Raw genomic sequence first — 25,549 nt, forward strand, 5'->3', positions numbered from 1 at the left:
TGTCAATTCTGTGCATAAAAATGTCTGTCGTCAGCAAGCTTTGCACGCTGCCGACAGACGTTAAAATCTTGCCTTTGCAGGTAGAGTGCTGCCCTCCCCTTCAATGTGGTCAGGTTTTTACTGTATAATATTTTACATGTAAAACAATTGCAATCTTTAAAACTTTGTCTGTTTTACGTGTAGTTTGACACACCAGAGAACCTAAACAGGTGCTTTGTGAAGTGTTTTGATACTTCAAGGTGTAGATAATTTCAAAGGCTTAAAGCATACAGGGACAGAATAGCACAGTGTGTTTTCTTTAGAGTTCATATCTCCTTTGTTAAGATTGAGTTGTTTTGGTGCTTAGGATGGAAGCAGACCCAAGTAAAACAGTAGAATATTTAATTAAGGCATTCTGTGATAACTGCATCACTTAAAAATATAAAAAAATGAGAATTAGCATCTAAAAAAAACATTTTTTAAATTGTAATATATGAAATGTACAAATATTCGAGAGTGTGGCATGACTGACTCATTATTATATTATAATTATTATTATTATATCATGACAAAGGATTTAGTTTAGTTTGTACCATAAGAAATAAAAATAACATGGAAAAAACACACTCAAAAACAATTACGGGTATTTATTTCCCTATTAGGAGTACATGTCAAATTAAATAATTTGCTATGGGTACTTAGTTTTTATTTTTTGGGGGGAGGGGGGAATGAAATGCAAATCAAATTATATATAGTACCCTGTTTCTCTCTTTACCATCCTAGAAAAGGCATAGCCTAAGTTGGTGTTGCTCACTGGTATTGATATTGGTAAATTCAAATAGAGCGTGATGGATTTGTAATACTTGGGATCTGGGATATTAGAGGTCACCTATTCTTGGTGACCTCTCCATCAGAGTCAGCATGTTTGGTAGGGTTGCATGCACAAATATTTACATGACTTTTTAAGGTCAGCTGGACATAATACAGGTCAGCTCTAATTGCTGTTAACTTGATGAATTAACCTTTTTCCATATGTCAAGCTCCCACTTTAGGGTCAGAGTATGCTGTGGAATTGTGCAGAAAATTCACTATAAAATTGGTAAATCCAGAGGACTGCGTTTCTTAGACTTGCTCTACACAGGTAGTATATCCTTTCACTGGCAGCAGCATGTCATGAATAGTTTTAATTTTCATTATGTGGTTTAACCTTTCACCACTAGCCCTCGAGGGGTTAACCGATAACAGAGTTTGTCACACTGCCACCTTACACAAGGACATATATCTTCATAACTTACATGTGTAGAGTACTGTATAACTGTAATGTAGGGGTTATAGTGTAGAGTATGGGTACTGTAATAGTGTAATGTAGGGGTTACAGTGTGTAAAGTATGGGTACTGTGTTAGCGAGATGTAGGGTTTGTAGTGTAGAGTATGGGTACTGTGTTAGTGTGATGTAGGGGTTATAGCCTAGAGTATGGATGCTGTATAAGTGTAATGTAGGGGTTATAGTGTAGTATATGGGTACTGGGTTAGTGTCATGTAGGGGTTATAGTGTGTAAAGTAAGGGTACTGGGTTAGTGTCATGTAGGGGTTCTAGTGTAGAGTATTGGTACTGTATTAGTGTAATGCCGGGGTTATAGTGTAGAGTATGGGTATTGTGATAGTGTCATATAGGGGTTATAGGGTAGAGTATGGGTACTGTGTTAGTGTAATGCAGGGGTTATAGTGTAGAGTATGGGTACTGTGTTAGTATAACGGGGGTTACAGTGTAGAGTATGGGTACTGTGTTAGTGTAATGCTGGGGTTATAGTGCAGAGTATGGGTACTGTGTTAGTGTCATATAGGGGTTATAGTGTAGCGTATGGGTACTGTGTTAGTATAACGGGGGTTACAGTGTAGAGTAAGGGTACTGTGTTAGTGTAATGCATGGGGTTATAGTGCAGAGTATGGGTACTGTGCTAGTGTCATATAGGGGTTATAGTGTAGAGTATGGGTACTGTGCTAGTATCATATAGGGGTTATAGTGTAGAGTATGGATACTGTGTTAGTGTAAGGCTGGGGTTATAGTGTACAGTATGGGTACAGTGTTAGTGTAAGGCAGGGGTTATAGTGTAGAGTATGGGAACTGTGCTAGTGTCATATAGGGGTTATAGTATAGCAGACATAGGCAACCTTCGGCACTCCAGATGTTTTGGACTACACCTCCCATGATGCTTTGCCATCATTATGGGTGCAAGAGCATTATGGGAGATGTAGTCCAAAACATCTGGAGTGCCGAAGGTTGCCTATCGCTGGTATAGAGTACTATGTTAGTATAACGGGGGTTACAGGGTAGAGTATGGGTACTGTGTTAGTGTCATATAGGGGTTATAGTGTAGAGTATGGGTACTGTGTTAGTGTAATGCGGGGGTTATAGTGTAGAGTATGGGTACTGTGTTAGTGTCATATAGGGGTTATAGTGTAGAGTATGGGTACTGTGTTAGTGTAATGCGGGGGTTATAGTGTAGCGTATGGGTAGTGTTAGTGTAATGCAGGGGTTATAGTGTACAGTATGGGTACTGTGTTAGTGTAATGCAGGGGTTACAGTGTAGAGTATGGGTATTGTTATAGTGTCATATAGGGCTTATAGGGTAGAGTATGGGTATTGTGATAGTGTCATATAGGGGTTATAGTGTAGAGTATGGGTATTGTGATAGTGTCATATAGGGGTTATAGTGTAGAATATGGGTATTGTGTTGGTGTCATATAGGGGTTATAGTGTAGAATATGGGTATTGTGTTGGTGTCATATAGGGGTTATAGTGTAGAATATGGGTACTATCTTAGTGTAATACAGGGGTTATAGTGTAGAGTATGGGTACTGTGTTAGTGTAATGCAGGGGTTATAGTGTACAGTATGGGTACTGTGTTAGTGTAATGCAGGGGTTATAGTGTACAGTATGGGTACTGTGTTAGTGTAATGCAGGGGTTACAGTGTAGAGCATGGGTATTGTGTTGGTGTCATATAGGGGTTATAGTGTAGAGTATGGGTACTGTGTTAGTGTAATGTGGGGGTTATAGTGTAGAGTATGGGTACTGTGTTAGTGTCATATAGGGGTTATAGTGTAGAGTATGGGTACTGTGTTAGTGTAATGCGGGGGTTATAGTGTAGAGTATGGGTACTATCTTAGTGTAATACAGGGGTTATAGTGTAGAGTATGGGTACTGTGTTAGTGTAATGCAGGGGTTATAGTGTACAGTATGGGTACTGCGTTAGTGTAATGCAGGGGTTATAGTGTACAGTATGGGTACTGTGTTAGTGTAATGCAGGGGTTACAGTGTAGAGCATGGGTATTGTGTTGGTGTCATATAGGGGTTATAGTGTAGAGTATGGGTACTGTGTTAGTGTAATGTGGGGGTTATAGTGTAGAGTATGGGTACTGTGTTAGTGTCATATAGGGGTTATAGTGTAGAGTATGGGTACTGTGTTAGTGTAATGCAGGGGTTATAGTGTAGTGTATGGGTACTGTGTTAGTGTCATATAGGGGTTATAGTGTACAGTATGGGTACTGTGTTAGTATAACGGGGGTTACAGTGTAGAGTAAGGGTACTGTGTTAGTGTAATGCATGGGGTTATAGTGCAGAGTATGGGTACTGTGCTAGTGTCATATAGGGGTTATAGTGTAGAGTATGGGTACTGTGCTAGTATCATATAGGGGTTATAGTGTAGAGTATGGATACTGTGTTAGTGTAAGGCTGGGGTTATAGTGTACAGTATGGGTACAGTGTTAGTGTAAGGCAGGGGTTATAGTGTAGAGTATGGGAACTGTGCTAGTGTCATATAGGGGTTATAGTATAGCAGACATAGGCAACCTTCGGCACTCCAGATGTTTTGGACTACACCTCCCATGATGCTTTGCCATCATTATGGGTGCAAGAGCATTATGGGAGATGTAGTCCAAAACATCTGGAGTGCCGAAGGTTGCCTATCGCTGGTATAGAGTACTATGTTAGTATAACGGGGGTTACAGGGTAGAGTATGGGTACTGTGTTAGTGTCATATAGGGGTTATAGTGTAGAGTATGGGTACTGTGTTAGTGTAATGCGGGGGTTATAGTGTAGAGTATGGGTACTGTGTTAGTGTCATATAGGGGTTATAGTGTAGAGTATGGGTACTGTGTTAGTGTAATGCGGGGGTTATAGTGTAGAGTATGGGTACTGTGTTAGTGTCATATAGGGGTTATAGTGTAGAGTATGGGTACTGTGTTAGTGTAATGCAGGGGTTATAGTGTAGCGTATGGGTAGTGTTAGTGTAATGCAGGGGTTATAGTGTACAGTATGGGTACTGTGTTAGTGTAATGCAGGGGTTACAGTGTAGAGTATGGGTATTGTTATAGTGTCATATAGGGCTTATAGGGTAGAGTATGGGTATTGTGATAGTGTCATATAGGGGTTATAGTGTAGAGTATGGGTATTGTGATAGTGTCATATAGGGGTTATAGTGTAGAATATGGGTATTGTGTTGGTGTCATATAGGGGTTATAGTGTAGAATATGGGTATTGTGTTGGTGTCATATAGGGGTTATAGTGTAGAGTATGGGTACTATCTTAGTGTAATACAGGGGTTATAGTGTAGAGTATGGGTACTGTGTTAGTGTAATGCAGGGGTTATAGTGTACAGTATGGGTACTGTGTTAGTGTAATGCAGGGGTTATAGTGTACAGTATGGGTACTGTGTTAGTGTAATGCAGGGGTTACAGTGTAGAGCATGGGTATTGTGTTGGTGTCATATAGGGGTTATAGTGTAGAGTATGGGTACTGTGTTAGTGTAATGTGGGGGTTATAGTGTAGAGTATGGGTACTGTGTTAGTGTCATATAGGGGTTATAGTGTAGAGTATGGGTACTGTGTTAGTGTAATGCAGGGGTTATAGTGTAGTGTATGGGTACTGTGTTAGTGTAATGCAGGGGTTATAGTGTAGCGTATGGGTACTGTGTTAGTGTAATGCAGGGGTTATAGTGTACAGTATGGGTACTGTGTTAGTGTAATGCAGGGGTTACAGTGTAGAGCATGGGTATTGTGTTGGTGTCATATAGGGGTTATAGTGTAGAATATGGGTATTGTGATAGTGTCATATAGGGGTTATGGTGTAGACTATGGGTATTGTGTTGGTGTCATTTAGGGGTTATAGTGTAGAGCACAGGAGCTCCACCTCTGGTATGAGTAACACTGGGGGTACATGCACCACAGAATAGCCTGAATAGCCTGCACCACAGAATAGCCTGCACAGAGGTAGCTCCAAACAGCAGCACCAAATCATTATGTAGAGCTAGAGATGCAAAATTCTAGCCATTAAACTGCATATAAACACTTATTTACCAAATATTTACCAAATAACAGAATGTAGTAAACCAAACTGAAACGTTTAGGTGAAAATAACCAATTCTGTAAATCACTCCGTCTGCAAACCTCTGCCATTTTGGTAACTGGAAATTCAGCATTAAAAACATAACATTTTCAAAATCAAAATATATACAATTTCAGAGTTTTGAATATAGATTCTCTAATTTGCACCTTATTGTTTATGCTTCACTACAATTTGTTGTGTAGTAAATAATCAACTTTGAGCATTTAAAGTCGGTTTTATACCTGTGTAATTTTCATGCACTTGACTGCTGAGCTAACACTTGCCAGTCAGTCCATCTCCAAGCACCTGTCGCCATTGAGAAATCTCACCTTGCAGATCTTGTAAAGAGAGTCCTGTCCTTCTCCTTCTGTGTCCTTGAAGTAGTCATGAGCGGGAAATGTGCGGTGGACGTCTCTTTTGATCACACTCTCTTGGGCAGAATCCTAGCGAAAGAACATATTGCGCAGCTGTTATCTTTTATTTGTAATAACCAAAGAGAGTCTACATGATAAATCCTGCAATACCCAGTAGCCCTTAATGCATTATCTAGAACTCACTGAACCAGGAACTGACACTTTCATTGACTTCATCCAATAGTGTGTTTTATTATGGTGAACAGAAATGGAATGCAGTTTTTTACGTTATCAAACCATGCCTTTAATTAATATATATTCTTTGATTTAATATTCAGGCTGAGTATGGAGAGCAGGTAAGCAATTTAATCACATACTGGGGGCATTTAATACCGCATACAAGGGATAATTAATCCCTGAAACATTGAAACCCATGTCAATTTAATTTTGAGGCTTAATTACTGTCAACACAATGCAGAGACAAAATCTCATGAATGAGCTGTGCATTCTCTCACATCATCATTGCATTGTCGTAGATTGTGTAAAGTCCACATCCATAAAATTTTTTAAAAAAAATAAAAAAACACACAAAAAGCCTGGTATACAAGATAACCTACAAACAGCAAATATTTTTAAACGTATATCATGCAGCCTTAAGGCAAGCAAGTATAACTTTTGCTTGACGCATCTCAGGCAATACCCGATTAAAAAACAAATATACACATTAACCCTTTAACTCCTTAAGGACACATGACATGTGTGACATGTGTGACATGTCATGATTCCCTTCTATTCCAGAAGTTTGGTCCTTAAGGGGTAATAAGGGGTGAATAAGATGTTCACTTTAATAGAACATTTAAGGCATCCTTGGACAATCTCGATGCTTTCTCGTACAGTATATAAAAGCCTTTATACATTGACTGCTACACCTGATAATTTTAGAATATATTCCTATTGTCATGGGATGCATTTAATTTTTCTAATCACTAGATTTTCTAAGCAAGACATTGCAAAAAATAATATAGTCAGTAGAGCTCCAGACAGCAGCACCAAATCTTTATATAGCGCTAGAGATGCAAAATTCTAGCCGTTAAAAAGTGAATATAAAGCACAGAATTATTCTTGTCGCACTGAACATTACGATACTTTTTGTTATAATGCATGTTCAGCATGGCTTAATTATAGCACTTTGCAACCACCCCCACCAGCCGAGACTGACTTGAGATGCCTGTCAAATGTCTATTTTCTTTGCTATTTCTATTATTGAACTTTGGCAAAGTATATTTGCAGAGGTTAAGAGCCAGATTTATTTTTGTAGGAGCTGGTAAAGATATTCTTTTCTGGAGTTCTATATTAAGGACTCAGAGTTTTCAGACTAGCACAGTAACAATTTTTGGGAGTCCTGGTCTACTCGCGTTTGTCGAGCCTCAGTTAACATAGGACCTAAAAAGGGAGAGAATGGGGTAAAAAATGCAGCAAATATTTGACATGGGATATGAAAAACTGGAAATGAGATTAGAACTCTAGCACTCGCTTACTAGACCATTTTAGCAATCAGATGATTTAAAAATAATGGAAAAGGGGGGCAATATAAAAGAAAGAGAATCTAGGTGCAAACAGGAAATATATTACACTGTGATGGGAGTGAGATCCAAATAAGCTTGACTTTTTTTTTTTTTTTTTAAGCTACTGAATCTTAAAATGTGGCATTAACTATGCAAAAAACAACAAGTCCATGACGGGAAGCGCTCAAGGCACAAATATTAAACAAAGTAGTGGATTTATAGCCACCTAAAACAGGATGCCATAAAACATATTAATTATCTCTAAAAGGACCAGCATGGCCTTGGAAGGGTACATTTTCTTTCTTTTAAGCTATGTAAAATATATGTGTGTATGTGGTGACATATACTATTACCATGATTGATTTATCAGATGCCATGTGTGAATTGCAATCTGAAACACAGAATGACGGTAAAATTTTTTTTTTTTGTGTCAATCATATTTTATTGGTAAGGTTTCACCGGTAACAAAAACAGCAATTTCACATAAGTCACACGGAAATGTAGATTGATCCTTTTACAACATAATAACAGTTAAACTTTTGAGGTGCTGAAATAATATGCCGATTTCTGGGAAGCTTAGGTAACAGAATTGGCTTTGGCCAGAACACTCGTTTGCTTCCCCCTGGGTTTGCTTGGGTGTAGTTGGGCATCTCTGTGGTCGGCAGTTCCCATTCCCAGATCCCCACTTATTAACTACAGATTTCTAGTGTTTCCATTTCGGGCTTAACTCCTTACTACCCCAGAACCTACGTCGTGTCAGGGTATGAGTACTCTTTGTGTGCACGGGTAGTCCAAACGGGACCGGATTCCGTTGCTGTGTGTAGTTATTGGAACAGTGTGTCCCCTGGGCGTCTTACTTATGGATTGAGCAGCCCCATGTGTTACCCTGCTCGGTGGTGTGTCCTTTCAGGGGTATCGGTCATGTCTGGTGGGCCATAGCTGTCCATGGGTTTGTGTCTAGGTGGTGGCCTACTATCACGTCTATGTCCGTCTGGCTAGCTTCCCTTGACTCCTAAGTCCCCTCAAAGAGGTTTTGTTCCGTATCATGTCGTGTGGTCCGGTTTCGGTGTTGAACACCTAAGTGCGAATAAAGTTACCTGTCCGTCAGAGTGAAGTCTAGTCAGTTAGGGGGCCAGATTCCTCTGGCGTCTAGTAGTATGAAAGGTCCGTCAAGTTGAGGGTTGGTGGGGGGGAAGAGGGGGGAGGGGGGGAGCAGAGTCGGTACGGGGGGGAGAAAAGAGGGGGGGGGGGGGAAGTCTAGAGCCCGGGTGAGGTCTCCTCCGGCTATTTAGCTACCTTATTTCCTTTTGCGCTGGGTATAGTCCGACCAGTCTGCGCTGCTCGGGTAGCCACTCCGGCTCTCTGCCTATCCCGGGGATTTTACGCGATTCCCCTGGAGATGTAAAGTCGCCAGGGGTACCATTGCAATGCGCACTTATCTGAGCGTCCCTGCAGAGAGGCTGTCAGTATCTCCATATCATAGACGCTCTCCACCTTGTCCACCCATTGTCTAAACGAGGGTGTCGTTGTGCGTTTCCAATGTAGGGGAATCAATGCTTTCGCTGCATTCAACAGATGTATGGTGAGGGAGTGTTTATATTTCTGCGTGGGTATGGGAGTGTGATGTAGAAGCATTGTCATGGGTTGTAGAGGGATGGGATCGCCTGTGACTTCTCTAATTTTCGTGTTTATCATCTGCCAGTATGTTACTATGCGTGGACAAGACCACCATATGTGCAGATTCGTTCCCAGGGCCGTGCCGCACCTCCAGCAGTCACCCGCACCAGCTCCACCGAAGTGCCTAAGGGTGTCCGGAGTCCGATACCAGTGCGATAATAGCTTATATCCAGTCTCTTGGATCTTTGAGCTGATCGAGCACTTGTGGGTTAAGCGGACTATTTTGTCCCACTCCTGGTCCGAGAGTTGTGTACCTGTCTCTCTTTCCCACTTGCTCTTGTATCCCAGTGGGTAGGAGTCTTGGGCCTCTCTCAGAGAGTCGCACATGCGCGACACCCCATGGTCTATGTGACCTCTTTTTGTGCATATTTTTTCAAAATCCGTCAGTTGCCTATGAAGGTGGTCTTTTCCAGCTAAGCTGGTGACATACGATTGCACCTGGTGGTACCGAAAGATGTCTAATTGTGTGGGCCGTGTGTCTCCGAGCAGGTCCTCGAGGGGACGGAGTCGCCCCCTCGAGCACCACTGATCTAGGTATATCCAGTTCGCCTGATGAAAGTTCCGCAGTGCCGTCGGGTGGAGTCCCCCTGCTAGATTTGGGTTGCATGCGATCGGGGTCAACGGGTTCGGTGATGTAGTGAGCCGATGGGTGTAGCGAACCTTGCACCAGACATTGAGCGTCGCGTCTATCATGGGGTTGCCCGTCCGCAGTTCTGCGAACGTGGTGCCCCTCAACCACAGTCTCGAGGGGATTTTACCTCCTGTTTGCTGCAGTTCCATAGCCACCCAGCGCTTTGGGCTCTTGTCTACATGCCAGTCTGTGAGCCTGTGCAAGTGTGTGGCTTTATAGTAAGTGGACGCCGAGGGCAGTCCCAGTCCCCCGGATTGTTTAGGTCTCTCCATCGTCGACTTGCGGACCCGCGAGGGTCTATGATTCCAGATAAACCCACGGATCGCTGTATCCAGCGATTTAAAGAATGATTGTGGGATTAAAAGTGGCAGGGTGGCAAAGAGATACAGCAACCGTGGTAACACGTTCATCTTGATCGCGTTAATCCTCCCGAACCAGGTGATATAGTAAGCCGTCCAGCGATGGAGGTCTGATTGTATGTTCCGGAGGAGGGGCAGGAAATTCAGTTGGTACGTTTGTGAGAGGTCTTTCGGTAGCCAGGTACCGAGGTACCGTATCTTCTCCGTGCACCACGAGAAGGCAAACTGGTTGCCTAGTCTGTGGGCTTCGCCTTCGTCCTTCATTATCGGCATCGCCTCCGACTTGTCAAGGTTCAATTTCAGGTTTGACACCTGGCGGTAGTCGTCAAAAGCCTTTAGTAGGTTGGGCACAGAGACCAGAGGTTGTTCCAAAAAGAACAACATGTCGTCGGCGTATGCCGCTACCCGATGTTCCTCTGTGCCCATGCGAACCCCCGTTATACCCCCGTCCCGTCTGACCGCCTCCAGGAAGGGTTCCAGGGTGAGGGCAAACAGGAGGGGGGACAGGGGACAGCCTTGTCGCGTTCCATTACATATCGGGAAAGACCGCGTGAGGGCACCGTTTATCCGTATCCGGGCAGTCGGAGTGGTGTACAGGGCCGAGATCCACATGCGCATACATGGACCAAAGCCCATGTGATGCAGCGTTTCCTTCAGGTATGTCCAATCCACCCGATCAAACGCCTTTTCGGCGTCCGTCGAGAGGAGGACGACGTCTCGCTTTCCGGCCCGTGCGCTATGAATTATGTTCAGCGCTCGGATAGTGTCGTCTCGTGCTTCCCTGCCTGGAATGAAGCCGACCTGATCCGGGTGGATCAGGTCGGGCAGTAACCGGGATATCCTCAGGGAAAGGGCCTTCGTGAACAATTTTAGATCTGCGTTAAGCAGTGAGATCGGCCTATAGCTGGCACAATTGCTCGGGTCTTTCCCTTCCTTGGGGATCACCGTGACTACAGCCGCTAGGGTGTCCGTGGGGAACGCACCCCCTTCCCGCTGGGCGTTTAGGCCAGTCAGAAGTCTCGGTAGGAGCTCCTCTTGGAACGTCCGTAAGTAAGTCAGGGGGAGGCCGTCTGGACCCGGTGCTCGGTGTGGTTTCGAACGTTTCATTGCAGTCGCTAGTTCTTCAAGGGTGAGGGGGTTGTCCAGCTCCTCCGCGAGTGCCGGTGTGAGTTTACGTGTTACATGGTGAGCTAGATAGTCCGTTACTCGTCGGTAATGGGTCTGTGCAGCAGCTCCCTGTTGGGTCTGGGATTGGTTGTACAGGTCCGCATAATAGGACCTGAAAGCGTCCAGAATGCCCTCAGGCATCCCCGTAGTTCGCCCATTTGGTGTATGGATTTTGTGTATGTGTTGGGATCTACGCTTTTCCTGGAGCATCTTCGCCAGGAGTTTGCCGCTTTTGTTGGAGTGCTCATAGAAGAACCTGGCGGATTTTCGCATGGTGTGCAGCAGGCCCTGGGAAAGATGGTTCGTGAGTGCTCTGCGGGCTTCTGTGAGCCGTAAATGTATGTTGTCGTCTAGTGTGTGCTTATGTGAGTTTTCTAAGTCTGCTACCTGTTTCGTGAGGTCAGTAAGCTCGCGTGCCCTGTCTTTTCTGCGCTGTGTGCACACGGAAATGAAGTGCCCTCGGACTACGCATTTATGGGCTTCCCACAGTGTCAGGGGGGACATGTCTACTGTGTCATTTTCCTCAAAGTAGTTCCTGATAGTCTGACGGGCTATGGTACAGGACCCTAGGTCGTCCAGCAGGGACTCATTGAGCCTCCATTGGCGTTCCATGGGTTTTAGCAGTGGAGATTTTATTTCCACCGCGACTGGTGCGTGGTCTGACTGGTGAATGAGTCCTATGTTGGCCTCCCGGAGAAGGGGCAGGCTACCCTGGGGCATGAATATGTAATCTATCCTGCTGTATTGTTTGTGCATCGGGGAATAGTAAGAAAAATCTTTGTCCTCCGGGTGCGCCGCCCTCCAGCAGTCCACTAACCCAGCTTTGGTCAGGGAACGTCTGATCGATCTAAGGCAGTGTTCCGGGACCGTACTAGCTCCCCGAGAGGAGTCCATGCGCGGGTCAAGAGGGACATTAAGATCCCCTGCCAGCACCACGAGGCCTTCCTTGAACCTGTCCAGTTTAATCAGTGTCTTGGCTATGAATGTGTGTTGTTGCCTGTTGGGGCTATAGATGCACGCGAACGTGTGGGGAACGTCTCCGATGGAGCCTTTAAGGAAGATGTATCGACCCCCCGGATCAATGAGAGTAGCCTTGTGTTGGAAATGTACCGAGTGGGCGAATAAAATCGCCACACCCACCTTCTTCATGTCTGGGTGGTTGGCAAAGTAACCCTGTGGAAAGCGTCTATTCTCCAGTTTTGGCGCGGAAGTACCGCGGAAATGCGTCTCCTGCAGGAACGCTATGGACACCTTGTCGGCCCATAACCTGCGCAGCAATTGAGCTCGTTTCTCAGGGAGGTTAAGACCCCTAACATTATGGGACCAGAGTTTAAGCAGCGCCGGTTTAAAGGACTCCATAGTCTCTTCGCGAGAGTCCCCCGCCCGGGCTCAGCGGGGTATCGTAAGGGAAAGCTTCGTCGGTCTAGTCGGGTCTATTCGGGGAGAGGGAAAGGTGGGTGGGGAGGTATGTGGTGAAGGTGTGGTCAACCGTCTAGGTAAGTAGGTCAGTCGGGGAACAAAAGGCAACAATGAACCTTGGTCGGGTGTAGATAGTCGGGGGTACTAAGGTGAAGCCCCTTCCAGTCCCGGACCAGTATGTACAGTATAGGTCAGTTGCGTGGGGTGCGTGGGAGGCTACCTGTGGTGTCGGTCACCCTCTCTGGTAGGTGAAGTCAGTAGTGGACTCCCTCAGCTCCCAACCCGCCGAGTGTGTCTTCCGTCGGGTCAGAGCCCGGCGAGTCTCCCTATCTAAGCTATCGCGGGGTACCCATGGCGGCCCTAATCACCCTCCCGGGACCCCCGTGTCGGCCATGTAATATGCTGAGAACGGGTAGGGACCCTTGGTGTCCCGAGCCTAGCCTGTGTGGGAATTGCCGGGATCCCTGCATCCCCCAATTCCGTGATTGTGAAGGCTAAAGCACTTCCGGGCCCACCCCCCTGTGTCCTGGAGTGGATATATAACATACAGAGTCGGGGGGGGTCTCCTTGCCCTACTGGATAGCTAACGTACAGGACTAATGAACAAAAACATCAACTTAGGCTAAAGCCTAGTAAAACATGTACATAACATTCAGTTGCATGGGCTAAAAATCTCCCCCGCCCGCCAAATCAACATGTTCCCCCCGGAGACGCAGTCGTTCCGTACCGCGTCCGGCTCCGCGCCCGCCAGGGTATGACCCCCAGCTGGGGCCCGGTCGGCCGCGGGCGCGTCACGGGTGCGTGGCCAGGTCTCCCCCCCCACCCGCCCGCACCCCCCCTCCCACCCCCGGCCCCAACAGCGGCTCGAGGCCTGATCACATCTGTCAATTTATAGGCATAGTCTGGGTGATATTCGGCCCTCTTTCCCTTATCTCATGGCCGGTGGTGGTGCAATGTCCAGCAAACATCCCATCCCCCCGTCGGGGTGGGGCCCCTTGGCCGGCATGGCTGTCCCCCCGTTGATCGTCTCACACCCCCCACCCCACCTGATAATGTATCCCCTGTTGTGGGTTTGCAAGACCCCCTGCTGGCCACCCGCTAAAACGTGTCGGAATGCTTAGCTTACCCATCCCATACCCCTCCCCAAAACATCGCCCCCCCCGGGTTAGGAAGATCCCGGGGAATCTCAGGGTCCCAGTGAGGGAGGGGGGGGGGGGGGGGCACAAAGACAGTACATACCCCTGGCGTACAGTCCCGGTGTCTCTGGGCCTCTGCATTTCACTCTATGCGGTGGGAGGTCAGGGGCTGTCCACTGCTCAGGCCTGGCAGGTCGGAAAAAAGAAAACGGTGTGCAGGTCATTCGTCGATGCGGGTTCTGCGTCCCCGGGGGCCCAATCGCAGCTTATTCCTCCGGCGCGTCCGGGCCACCTCTACGTTGGGGGGGTGTACTCGGCATGGGTCCCCTTCTGAGCATGTCGGCTGGTGTAGTCGGACCCGTAGGCCTTGCGGGCGGATAGTCCAAAATCCAGTTAGGTATAGGCAAGTCCGGTAGGCCCAGCGCGTGTAGGAAGCGTGGGACTTCTGTGGGCCACCTCAAGACGTGCCATATATTTCCAATCCTCGCTTGTAAGCTGAACGGGTATCCCCATTTATAGTGAATCCTCTTCTCTTGTAACGCGTTTGTAATTGGCTTTAGGGCTCGTCTCGCATCCAAGGTGATGTTGGATAGGTCTTGGTACAGTGCAATAGGTGAGTCCATGTATCGGAGTGAGCGTTGTGAGCGGGCTGACCTCATAATGGCCTCCTTTAGCTGAAATGACCGGAGACAGCAGATCAGGTCTCTCGGCTGACCATCCCTGCGCGGTGCTCTAAGCGCCCTGTGAGCTCTCTCAAGTCCAAAGTCTGGCGGTGCGGCCTCGCCCAGGATCTGGGTAAACAGGCCTTCGAGCAGCTCACGTGGCGATTCACCTTCAGATTCCGGCATGCCCCTGATGCGGATATTATTACGTCTGCCTCGGTTATCAAGGTCCTCTACTTGGCGTCTCAAATCTAGTAGGATATTGCCTTGCCTTGTGGCTGCCAGCTCTGATGCCCGGTGGTGTTGGGTGGCCTGCAGGCTGTGTACCTCCAAATCGTCCACTCTCTGTTCCAGCACCGCCAGGTCCCGCCTCACTGCCGTGATTTCCTCACGTACCGCTGCTCGGAGCTCCGCAATGAGTTCAGCCTTGTCTCCCCTCGTGAGCATGTTCGCCGCAATAGCCGCCATGTCCGCGGACAGCTGGGTGAGAGTATCTGTTTGTGTGTCTCTTGCGGGGGATCCCCGCGGGGAGGTATTGTGGCTGCTCATACCCGGGGACGCAGGCGCCATATTGTTTGGGCCTCGTGCGCCGGCCAGCGGTTGCGGAGTAGAAAGAAAATCATCCATAGGTCCCGTCGGGTGTCCCGAGGAGGGCAACGCCGGGCCGGGAGTGGCCCCCTTCTTAGTTCTCACCATCAGCGTGGTTGTGTGGGAGTTTAACGCTTCGTTATAGGGGCTTTAGCGGGTTAGGGCCTGGGAGCTCCGAAAGCGTGCGTCCTACTCCATCAGCAGCCAGGCCACGCCCCCTCAGAATGACGGTAAAATTAGCATGATACAGGCCGGCAGAGCTACAACCCATATCCCGTATGGGAATCTGCTACAAACCCCAAAAATTCGAAAAACATAAGTATTCAATTATTACATTGGTAGGTTTATTGCACCACAAATACCCAATGTTCAAACTGTTACAATTTAATGTAGTGTCCAGAATTTCCCTGAAATTATTTCTACTCATCTAGAGATGTCGGCAGAGGACTCTTTACCATTGTATATCTATCTGTTTGGGACAAGTGAACAGTATGCCTGGACATTGCTACCTGGAAAAGACAAATGTGTAGACAGTATGCTTCCCACAGTCAAAGCACCATATCTTATCCTATTTATATGCAGTGAATAGAATTATGAAAAACTTTAAATATATATTTTTACATTCTACCCTATGTTCAGTCCTAGGAAGTCTCTCTTTAATTCTTGGAGGTCAAAGATTGCACAGTTAGTACGATAGTAGTTTCATTCCCATTACTTTATGTCCACACATTACCAGCCCCAACCCACCAACCACAAACGCGTTCATTCTACCTCAGTATGAAAACCATAGTCTAGTGCAGAGGTAGGCAACCTACGGCACTAGTGCCGTGCACGGCACTCGAGGTGTCTTTGCACGGCACCGAAGGCTGCTAGAGCCAAACAGGCTCTGGCCTATCAGGAGTCCCAGTAAAACTTCAAATATCTGCTAATACGAAAAGATGGTGAAGGACAATCCACAATTTATGCATTGCAGCACTTAGAGGAAGTGATCTCAGATCACTTCCTACCAGCACTTGTGAATAGGAATCCACACTGTAGTAGAGCAACCTGCAGCTGCTGTTGCAGCTCCTGTCTTTGACCTGTACCAGGCCAGCCTGGTCCCCACTGGAACCCAGGGAAGCCAACCATACTGCTAGATATACACAGATATTGTGGATCAAACCAAGTGTTTATCTGAGTATCTGCTCTTTTCCAAATTGTTAAAATAAATGCGTGCACGCTCTGAAGTAAATTACACTGAGACACAGGTATCAGGTTAATTAAAAACTTCGGAATGTTTACTCAGGGGGGCGGCAAGCCCCTTATAAAGGCAAAAATACATCATATGCAAAAATGTAGATAACAGAGAGAATACATCTCTAATTGGTTAAGTGTCTTATCTAATGCACATCCTACGAGGCGTGATGTCACCATCATCCCGGGATTTTACTCCGGATGTAGGCGCCATCTTGTTACACGAGGTAGTTAGTCGATGGGAGCGGGTGCTCTAGCAGCTATTTTGAGTAGATATTGAATACAGGTATACACAGTAAATAGACATTTTTACTATCACTAATTTACATTCATAACACAGAAATGAAGAATAACCCTCCCCTTATACAAATAATATGAACAGCCCACACACAAACATACACACAATCTGCACAAACGTAACCCGCTAACAATCCACATACATGCACACAAACCCCACATGCAGCCTTTCACATGCAATACCCCAAACAGCCCACACACACTACCAAACACACAATGTGACATATCCATCCGCACACAATTCCACAAGCAGCCCTCATACACAGCCCACATTCATATGTATCATACACAATACCATAAACTACTAATGAACACATACAATATAATAGCTCATATACGCACAAATACAATGATGCAAAGCAACTGCAGTAAAAATAACACAAACAGAATACGGCAGCATACACACCTAAATTTAAAAAAATAGGACCGGCACGCTACGGGACATCACAATCCTATATCGGCACAGTGCCGCTAAAAGGTTGCCTACCCCTGGTCTAGTGGCATGAAAAAGACGGATCCATTAAGTCAGCAGTGTCTCTGTATTTTGCCATGCTATTTTATATATTATTAATTTTGCTATATTGTGCCCTTAAAATTCAATTCTGATCAATCTCCTTTATAGTTTTGAATGAATTTCAGATAATTTTTTTAAGATAAAATTATAATTTTGTTTTTATCGTCTGGATCATTTTAACTTGTCTTTTACACCTTAATTTTTGACTTAGTAAACATTTAACATTAGCTTCCAATCAGAACCCCACTAACCATCCTTACTTCACCAATAATGAATACTTGCCATAATTCTCTGATTGTAAGGGAATGAAAGTACCGCTGTAAAAAACATAAGTTTTTAAGGAAAACATTACGTAGATCAGGGGTGTCCAAACGGAAGAACCCCAGATGTTGTAGAACTACAGCACCCTTAATGCTTTTTCATTCTAAAGGCATACAAAGCATCATGGGAGTTTCAGTTTTACAGGATCTGGGGATCTGCCTTTTGGGCATCTCTGCTGTAGATGTTAGATGACAAATGACTGTGAAGGACAGAAAACTACACATAACACTGTAAGTTGTACTATAGGAGAAGAATAAGGGTTCATCGATTAGGTCTTTAAGTGGAGAGACTCTGTTGGCTAAATGAAGATGGAAGTCTTCATCAAAACACAACCACAAAACAACAGCATTCGTTACAAATAACAGCAGCAACTTTGGGTGCTATCTCACAGAATAAGCCTGCGTCCTCTTTTCACATCCAATAATATAGAGAGCGGTTTAACCAGTATGGTGTATTGAGACATGGGGACATTTCTTAAAGCAATAATGCGACAATGTTGTTTGTATCCCAGCTGCAGCATAAGGACCTGAATTACGGTCATTTTCAGACTTCATATAAATCTACTGAGAATATTGCTTCCACTTAACAGTTGCAACCGCTGCGTGGAAACATCATTTCCAATAGCAAGTGACAATTACTCGTTCTTGTCTCAGAGCTTGTTTTCAGTGAGTGTTGCTGTTGTCTCCCTTAGAACTTGATAGACCAAACAACACACATTTGGGAACATCTAGGCCACCTATTATTGCATTAAATTGTACTTTTACAGTTTCAGCTTGAAGAGTTCTGCTTTAGGATTTTTTAAGAATTCTACAGAGAGCAAGCAGCCGGACATGCATTAGTCAAAAGAACATTCACATCCTTTTCTTACCATTTATTTTTTTTTTTTTAAGTGATGACTTCAAGAGAGGTGCAAGAAATAAGTACCCTAAGCATGGCCTGAGAGGCAACTTCCTAGGTGTAATATCTTTTACAGCAAAATGTAGCATACTATATGTTACAACATATCATGACAAACATATTCACAATAGTTCTTCTCGAATAACTGATGTTTTCCAACAGTTGGCTGTGGATGAACGCAATGATGGCTCTTTTTTGCTCTGTTGATGGGGCGAATACTAAAACCTTTGGAGGGACAAGACTGATCTAGATTCTATTTGTAGATTATAACTCCCATGGTTGACAGCCAGCATCTAGCAGAACCACTATAGGAGTTTTTGAACAAAGACCACTGCATGATCAGTGGTGCCTAGTTCGTCCCAAGTATTCCTATAATTTGTTTTTAAATTTATTACCCTACCTTCCGGATCTATGAATAGGATTTGTGACTCATAAAAAGCTTTGTCCAAGTAGTCTCGTAAGACCTGTTATTTTAGTACATTACTTGGAATACAGAAAAAGCTTAGGCAGGCAGGAAAATCTCACTTCTTTTGCATTTAACCATTTGTGCACCGTACGGAGTAGTGCTGTTCATTTCTAATTTTCTAGGAAACATATGTGCATATTTGACAATTTCCACGTAGGTTCCTGCCAGTTGCAAACACATCAAAGAGCATGTGGATAAGATGTTAGGCTAAGATCCACTGTTTGATAGGGAAGCAATCAGGAAAATAGATGGTTGTGCTGTGGATCAGTATTCTCAGAAATACAAGTAACATGTTTATTATTTAAACATTCTATTAATATCAAATTCCTGCTTATAGGGAAAAAAATGTCTTTTTCTCTTCTAACCCCTTAAGGACCAATTACAGATTCTGCCATCATAACAACCTTGTTTTAAAGATGCTATTCCAAAGGAGAATATCATATTTAATAAAATAGGGCTATACAGAGCTTCAGATGATAATTAGGACATTCCATTAAAATTAGGACCCAGACGTGATGACGGCAAAGAATGCCATAGGTCCCAAAGGGAACACTCCATGCACCAAAACAACTTTATCGCAAGAGGCACAGCTGATTGGCGTAGAGCAGTCAGCAGGCAATAAGTAGCTCCCCATTCATAAAAAGAAGGAAAAAAACTTTCTCAAGTAATTTTTAGGAATGGGAAGCTATTGATTGACTTAGAGCATCAGCTGACTGCTATAGGTCAATCACCTGCCCAATGATTTATTGAATTGAGCATTCTGTTATGAAGAGTGTCAGAAAGCAGAAGGGCGAGGGGGGGGGGGAGAGTTTAACATTGCTGGGACACACACTTTGGGGTTAAACTGTTCAACGGTTTAACCTCTAAAGGTAAGCCAGCACCAGGGAGCTCCTGGCAACATGTTGATACCCAAACTGTCACTTTAAATGTATACTCTAAGCACCAAAACAACTTTAGCTTAACTAAACAGTTTTGGTGTACAGATCATGCCTCTGCAGTCTCACTGTTTAGTTGTCTGCAATTTAGAAGCTAGACCACTTTTGTTTCTTGCAGACACAGACACACCTCACCTGGGAGTGACAAACACAGCATCTATGAAAAAAAATGGTTTTAGTTTCAATCAGATCGTACAGCACAGTGTGTCACTGTATCTTCTGCTCAGTTAACTGAAGTTTAATCACATATAAGAGGCTCGTGCAGGCTATTAGCAGAACAAAAAGGGTAACAAAACACATTTTGCAACAAAGGAAGTTTAAAATTAGATCTATATTTACCTGAAGTACGTAGTAAGTCACAGCCAGGGAAGGTTGCTTAAATAAAAGTGACTTAACTCTTAAATGGCAGAGAATTGAGAAGTGAGGCTACAAGGACATTATTTATGCATCAAAATGCATTTTAGTGATTATAGTGTCCCTGTGAAATGCCTAAACTACAAGTCTGACCAGTTTGGGACCTGAGCTGGACAATTTCTAAAACCAGAAGGCTCTTCTAAACATGCTAAGCTTAACAACCTGTATAGACACCTTAATCTTTGGGAATGGTGGGGAGATTAAATGAGATTATTCTCATTGGCTGCTTACCTTAAAGAAGGTAAATCAATAAATATATAAGAAATCGATGGCCAATTATGCCACAAAAAGGGAAACAGTTTTCGTCTTGACTCCAATTTCTCTTTTGATCAATAACCAAATAAAGTGGGTGATATTTAGTGGAGTCCTAATTCAATAAATATGATGAAAGATCATGTAAAGCTTTTTGCTTTCTGCATTAATGATCACATTAAAGGACCACTCTAGTGCTAGGAAAACATACTCGTTTTCCTGGCACTAGAGTGCCCTGAGGGTGCCCCCACCCTCAGGGACCCACTCCCGCCGGGCTCTGAGGAGAGGAAGGGGTTAAACTTACCTCTTTCTCCAGCGCCGGGAGGGGAGCTTTCCTCCTCCTCCTCTTCTTCCTCGCGACGTCATCGGCTGAATGCGCATGCGCGGCAGGAGCCGCGCTCGCATTCAGCCAGTCGCATAGGAAAGCATTCATAATGCTTTCCTATGGACGCTTGCGTGCTCTCACTGTGATTTTCACAGTGAGAAGCACGCAAGCGCCTCTAGCGGCTGTCAATGAGACAGCCACTAGAGGCTCTGGAGGCTGGCTTAACCCTCAGTATAAACATAGCAGTTTCTCTGAAACTGCTATGTTTATAAAAAAAAAGGGTAAAGGCTAGCTGGACCTGGCACCCAGACCACTTCATTAAGCTGAAGTGGTCTGGGTGCCTAGAGTGGTCCTTTAAGCCCTAGTTCACAAGCATCAGCGTTGAATTTTGCAAAGTGGGCCTGTACCTTTTTACGGTTTGTAATCATTAGTTGTAAAGAATAACTTAAAACTGGCATGATCCGCTGATGCAAGCCTTAAAATGTCAAGTCCTATTCTACTAGGGAAAAAAGTTACTGGCAACTGTAAGCCGACAGGGTCCATGGCAAACTTATCTGGGGGAAATTCTACTTTCCAGGGTTAATGTTTCACTCACCAATGGCTAGTGGGTGAGTGGAAATTTTGAGCCATGAGCTGATTAACTTATTATATATGTGCAAAAATCTTTGATGTAAATTGTCAGAATAAAATCCCTCTTAATCGATATCGGATTGAATCAATTCGGACTCAATCTCACCTGTAGACTCTACAGGTAAAACAATACCGAATCTATTTGTTCGATGATTAAAGTGGATTTTATTTGAAGAAATCCCTCAAACTAATTTTTGCACATACCTACTGATCATTTTGCATTTTTTCCCCACATTTCCGTTGATATATTGTGTTGCAATGAAGCACAGACTCACTCACGAGAGAGCTATTAAAAGATAATGGGGATTTGTATGGACTGCGCTCACGGCATGCACCTTTTTTTTTTATATGTGAATAATGCCTTCCCCCATTACTTCAATGAATGGTGCTTATGACTGCAGAGATTTCTTAAAACAAATTAACACGTGGCTAAATGCTGGTAGAATGGGAAAGGACATCTCCTTGCACCAAAGCTGCTTAAAGGGATTTGGGAATCTTTTAATGTGTTTAGCAAGGTTTTAATGTGTATAACACACTTGTTCTAAACTTACTTAATGATTCTTTAAGGGTGATAAGGCGATCTAATAAAGTCACCTCCCTTTGCCACAACCCCAAAACAAGTGTCTCTACTAGACTATTGGGAAGAGAAATTAATCAGCTGTTGTAGAAAACCAGGTAAAGAAGAAACGTGAAGTGCCAATGTAAACAAGTAAGAGGTTCAAAAGGTACAGTGAAAGGTTTCGAGGGAAGATAAAAGTGGCGGTAAAAGATTGACGTTTTGCCCAACAATAAGTGGCAAATTTTTGTAGACTTAATGCACTAGACAGAAATATTCAACATTTCACCTGATTCTTCCAAAGAGGGCATTATATTCACAACTGTCCAACGGACAGCTAACCTTGAGTAAGTTAAGTAAGACAAAGCAAACGCATGCACTGTAACAGATAGGTAACAGGTATATTTGTAGACTTCCATTTGGGCAGAGGCGATTGATTGTTTCGTGGAACCCACTTAAGCTAGCTAGCCCCACCGCTATCAAAAAGGAGAGCAAATAATCTCAGTTATCTGGCTCCTGAGACTTGTCAGGCTCTTACAGTAGGCAGTGACATTTGTAATGAAATCTTACACGAACATCTGCATACATTTACATAGCAGTACAATAGCGCTGACCATGATGGTGTTGCATGCATAAATAAATATTAATAATTCCTTCTTAGAACAGCATTTACCTAATACATACAGCATATTTACTAACATCATTACATAAGAATTTAATCTGGTTACATATCTGTTCTGATACAAACAAACCACGTGAGATGCCCTATAATAATTGTATCTTTAATGCTAATACCCCTTCTATAGGTTGTGTTAGAGCAGTTTGTTAACCAAATTGGTTTCTGTACAGATTTGATCAATATTACAGATATTTGAAGTTCCACCTCTGCTTCCAAGCTATCATTTATTTCCTTTTAACTCAATTATGTTGAAACATGCAAAGTGGCTTCAAAAGCGCCTACCCCCGGTGCACCCTGGCTTCTTTTCACCAGCTAATTTGGCAATGTTCAGAGGGCAAAAAAGTCTATTAATTAGAAGGCCAGAGGGACACATCTCCTGGCGAGGGGAACCTGCTGCCTTCTCATTTACAAGCTCAGCCACACACTGGCTTTGGGATGCAGAAGCCTCATTCTGCCATCATACTGAATTCATTTTTTATGAGCAGATTCCTTTAGGTTCAGCTTGCTCACAGCAATCATGAGAAGTTACAGCACTAATCACTTAGAGAGAAAAAAAAGAGTGAAAAATAAGATTCTTATCTGAACGAGAATCTGGTATCTTCACAATATGTTAATGATTGCAAGATATTGCAAGATAAATTGGCACCCTTTATTTCCTGCTTTATCTTCTACAGACTCCTGATCAAGATGCATCTTAGGACAACATTACTTAAGATCACTTTAAAGAAAAGAAAATTCAATCTGTACCTTGTGTTAGCCAAAGTGATAGTAAATATATGGATGACATGCTATATAAAGGGACACTATAGTCACCAGAACCACCACAGCTTAAAGGATTACAACAATCATCATAACCACCACAGCCCGCTGTAGTAGTTATGATTCCAGGTGTACTTTGACCCGGTTCTATGGTAATTGGTCATACCATTTAGCAACCCCCTTCCCATCAGGCTCCAAGGCTCGGTCATCTGGTAACATGTTTATGGCTTCTGCATTTTTAGTTCCGGGCTCACTGATGACACCCGCACAACGCTGAAACTGGTGGAGTTACACCTCTGGCAGCTAAGGGGTTTTATCTTTGTGTGTGCAGCATAATACTTTACGCTGCATATACAGACTCCATGTACCATGACAACTTCAAGTCACTGACATGGTCATAATGCTTGGAGCAGCCCTTTAATGTAGTGGTTCTGGGGCACACAGCCTGTTGCTAATATCTGGACAGCGTAAACGCTACCTTTCCTGAGCCTGTTTGATAACCTAGTTGACATGCTGCCAAAGCAGACATGTTCTGTTTTTGGACACCTGCGGCTCTTCCAGTGACCATTGGTGATCAGTTACCTGCTTTCCTATTTCATACTGCCCAATACTAGCAGGTATGAATGACGAATATGCAAAATAAGAAGAAAATAGTGATAGGGAACTGTATAAATTAGAGAACATAATTAAACCATCAGCCTCAGCAAAGGTGGAGATATCAGAAAGACTATGCCAAAATGACAACCAATTCACTTCTTCATTATAGAGGCTTTGACAAATCCCATAATACCAAGACAATCCTGGCACATAAATATAATGTGTAAACCATTATACAGCAAAATACTCCATAAACCACTGATGTGCCAAGTAATATCAGCTCAAGCAATAGTTAATAAGAAGTAAATTAACTCAGGACAATTAAATATGAAAAACCTCCTGCAGAGCCATATTGAGTTTCTATAAGGCAGGATAGGGCCTGCAAGGATTCTTTAATTAAATACTGATAAAGGAAGCTAGGGTTGCCCTAGAGGGAAGTTAGAGCCTAGTCCATTTATTCCCCCCTTTCTCACAGTAACAAACCGCTCAATCTCAATCAATCACAGAATGCACAATATATTAGCAAACCCTTTTTGTTAGGGATGGCTGCATTGCTTTACAAAAGTAAATTGTGATACAAGCTTCAATATCTCAGTTAAAGGAACCGCAGTAGGGACGGAGCCTGCAAACGATTAACAAGTCTTTCCTTTGAAAAGTATTTTAGTTACCTACGCCACAAAACGATGACAAATGACTTCTTGACTCAGAGATTATGAGTTCAGAGCAGCAAGTCAAACAGAAATGACACCAGTGACACCCATCTGCCACAGGGATAGCATTGGGAGGTGCTCAGTGAATTCTATTCTGGTTACTTCTCTCAACGAAGAGTGACCAGTGATGGCAGGAGAAGTAACACGTACCGTGTTGGGCAATTGCTGCCTCTTGAATTTAGCTCCACCGAGCTAAACAAACCAGGAAGTAACAGGACTTGTTGTCTGCTTGAAAGCCAAGGGGTGGGACCAGATCACTGTATAAAGTATAAAGTCACTAAAGTTAATTAAGTCTAAATGTCTATAATATGGTAAAATAAAGTCTCTAAGACCCATAATACGGTGATGATGCAGAACAACATTTGAGCTTTTAGGGGCACTCCAAATAATCAGGATTCCTTTTTTGATCGTAAAGTACCATTGTATATTATGTCATGACATATGTTTCAGAAAGCAGACTATTAAACTACCACTCACAGAAACCCTTGCAGTGCTCTCAAAACACAGCTTATGGAAAATGCTTAACACTACTCCAGGAAATTATAGTAAGCATCATTCCGACCGGCCTCACTATTCGTACACCACACTATAACCCGTTCTTCTGTATACAAAAAATAATTGAGGATACGAATCCTGAATGTGGCTAAAGGCCTGTTTTGGAGGAAAAACCACCAATTACTATCTGGTTCCAACGCATGAAGGAGCTCCACTCCTTGGATAAACTAGTATTCAACAGTGAGGGGGAAGTCCCAGACAAACCTAAACATCTGGACTCAGTGGCTTCTCTCAGCGGAACCCACTGATCTTCAGACACTTCTACAGTAAAACACAAGAATCGTTCCCTGAGGGAAACGAAAGATGACCTGCGTGCTTCTTATGTCCCCGACATCTTGCGTCAACCTGCAAGGTTCATATGTTACGGAGACCTGCACATACATAATCTCAGACAGATCTCGCTATAAGTGGAGGTTGCTACAGATTATCTATAGCCCTTTTAACATATGTTGTTGGTTTTTTACATTTATCTGTAATCAATCTTGGTCA

The 25,549-nt window shown here is 44.0% G+C and overlaps 1 protein-coding gene across 1 annotated transcript in view; it reads right to left on the minus strand.

Moving 5' to 3' along the window:
- Positions 1-25,549, minus strand: part of RABGAP1L (RAB GTPase activating protein 1 like) — a 342,839-nt gene that overhangs the window by 117,830 nt on the left and 199,460 nt on the right. The window contains exon 14 of the mRNA XM_063428176.1: positions 5,693-5,806. Within this exon, the coding sequence (XP_063284246.1) occupies positions 5,693-5,806 (114 nt within the window). The remainder of the gene's footprint in view (positions 1-5,692; positions 5,807-25,549) is intronic.

This window comes from Pelobates fuscus, chromosome 7 (genome assembly GCF_036172605.1).
Source record: "Pelobates fuscus isolate aPelFus1 chromosome 7, aPelFus1.pri, whole genome shotgun sequence".
Taxonomy (NCBI): domain Eukaryota; kingdom Metazoa; phylum Chordata; class Amphibia; order Anura; family Pelobatidae; genus Pelobates; species Pelobates fuscus.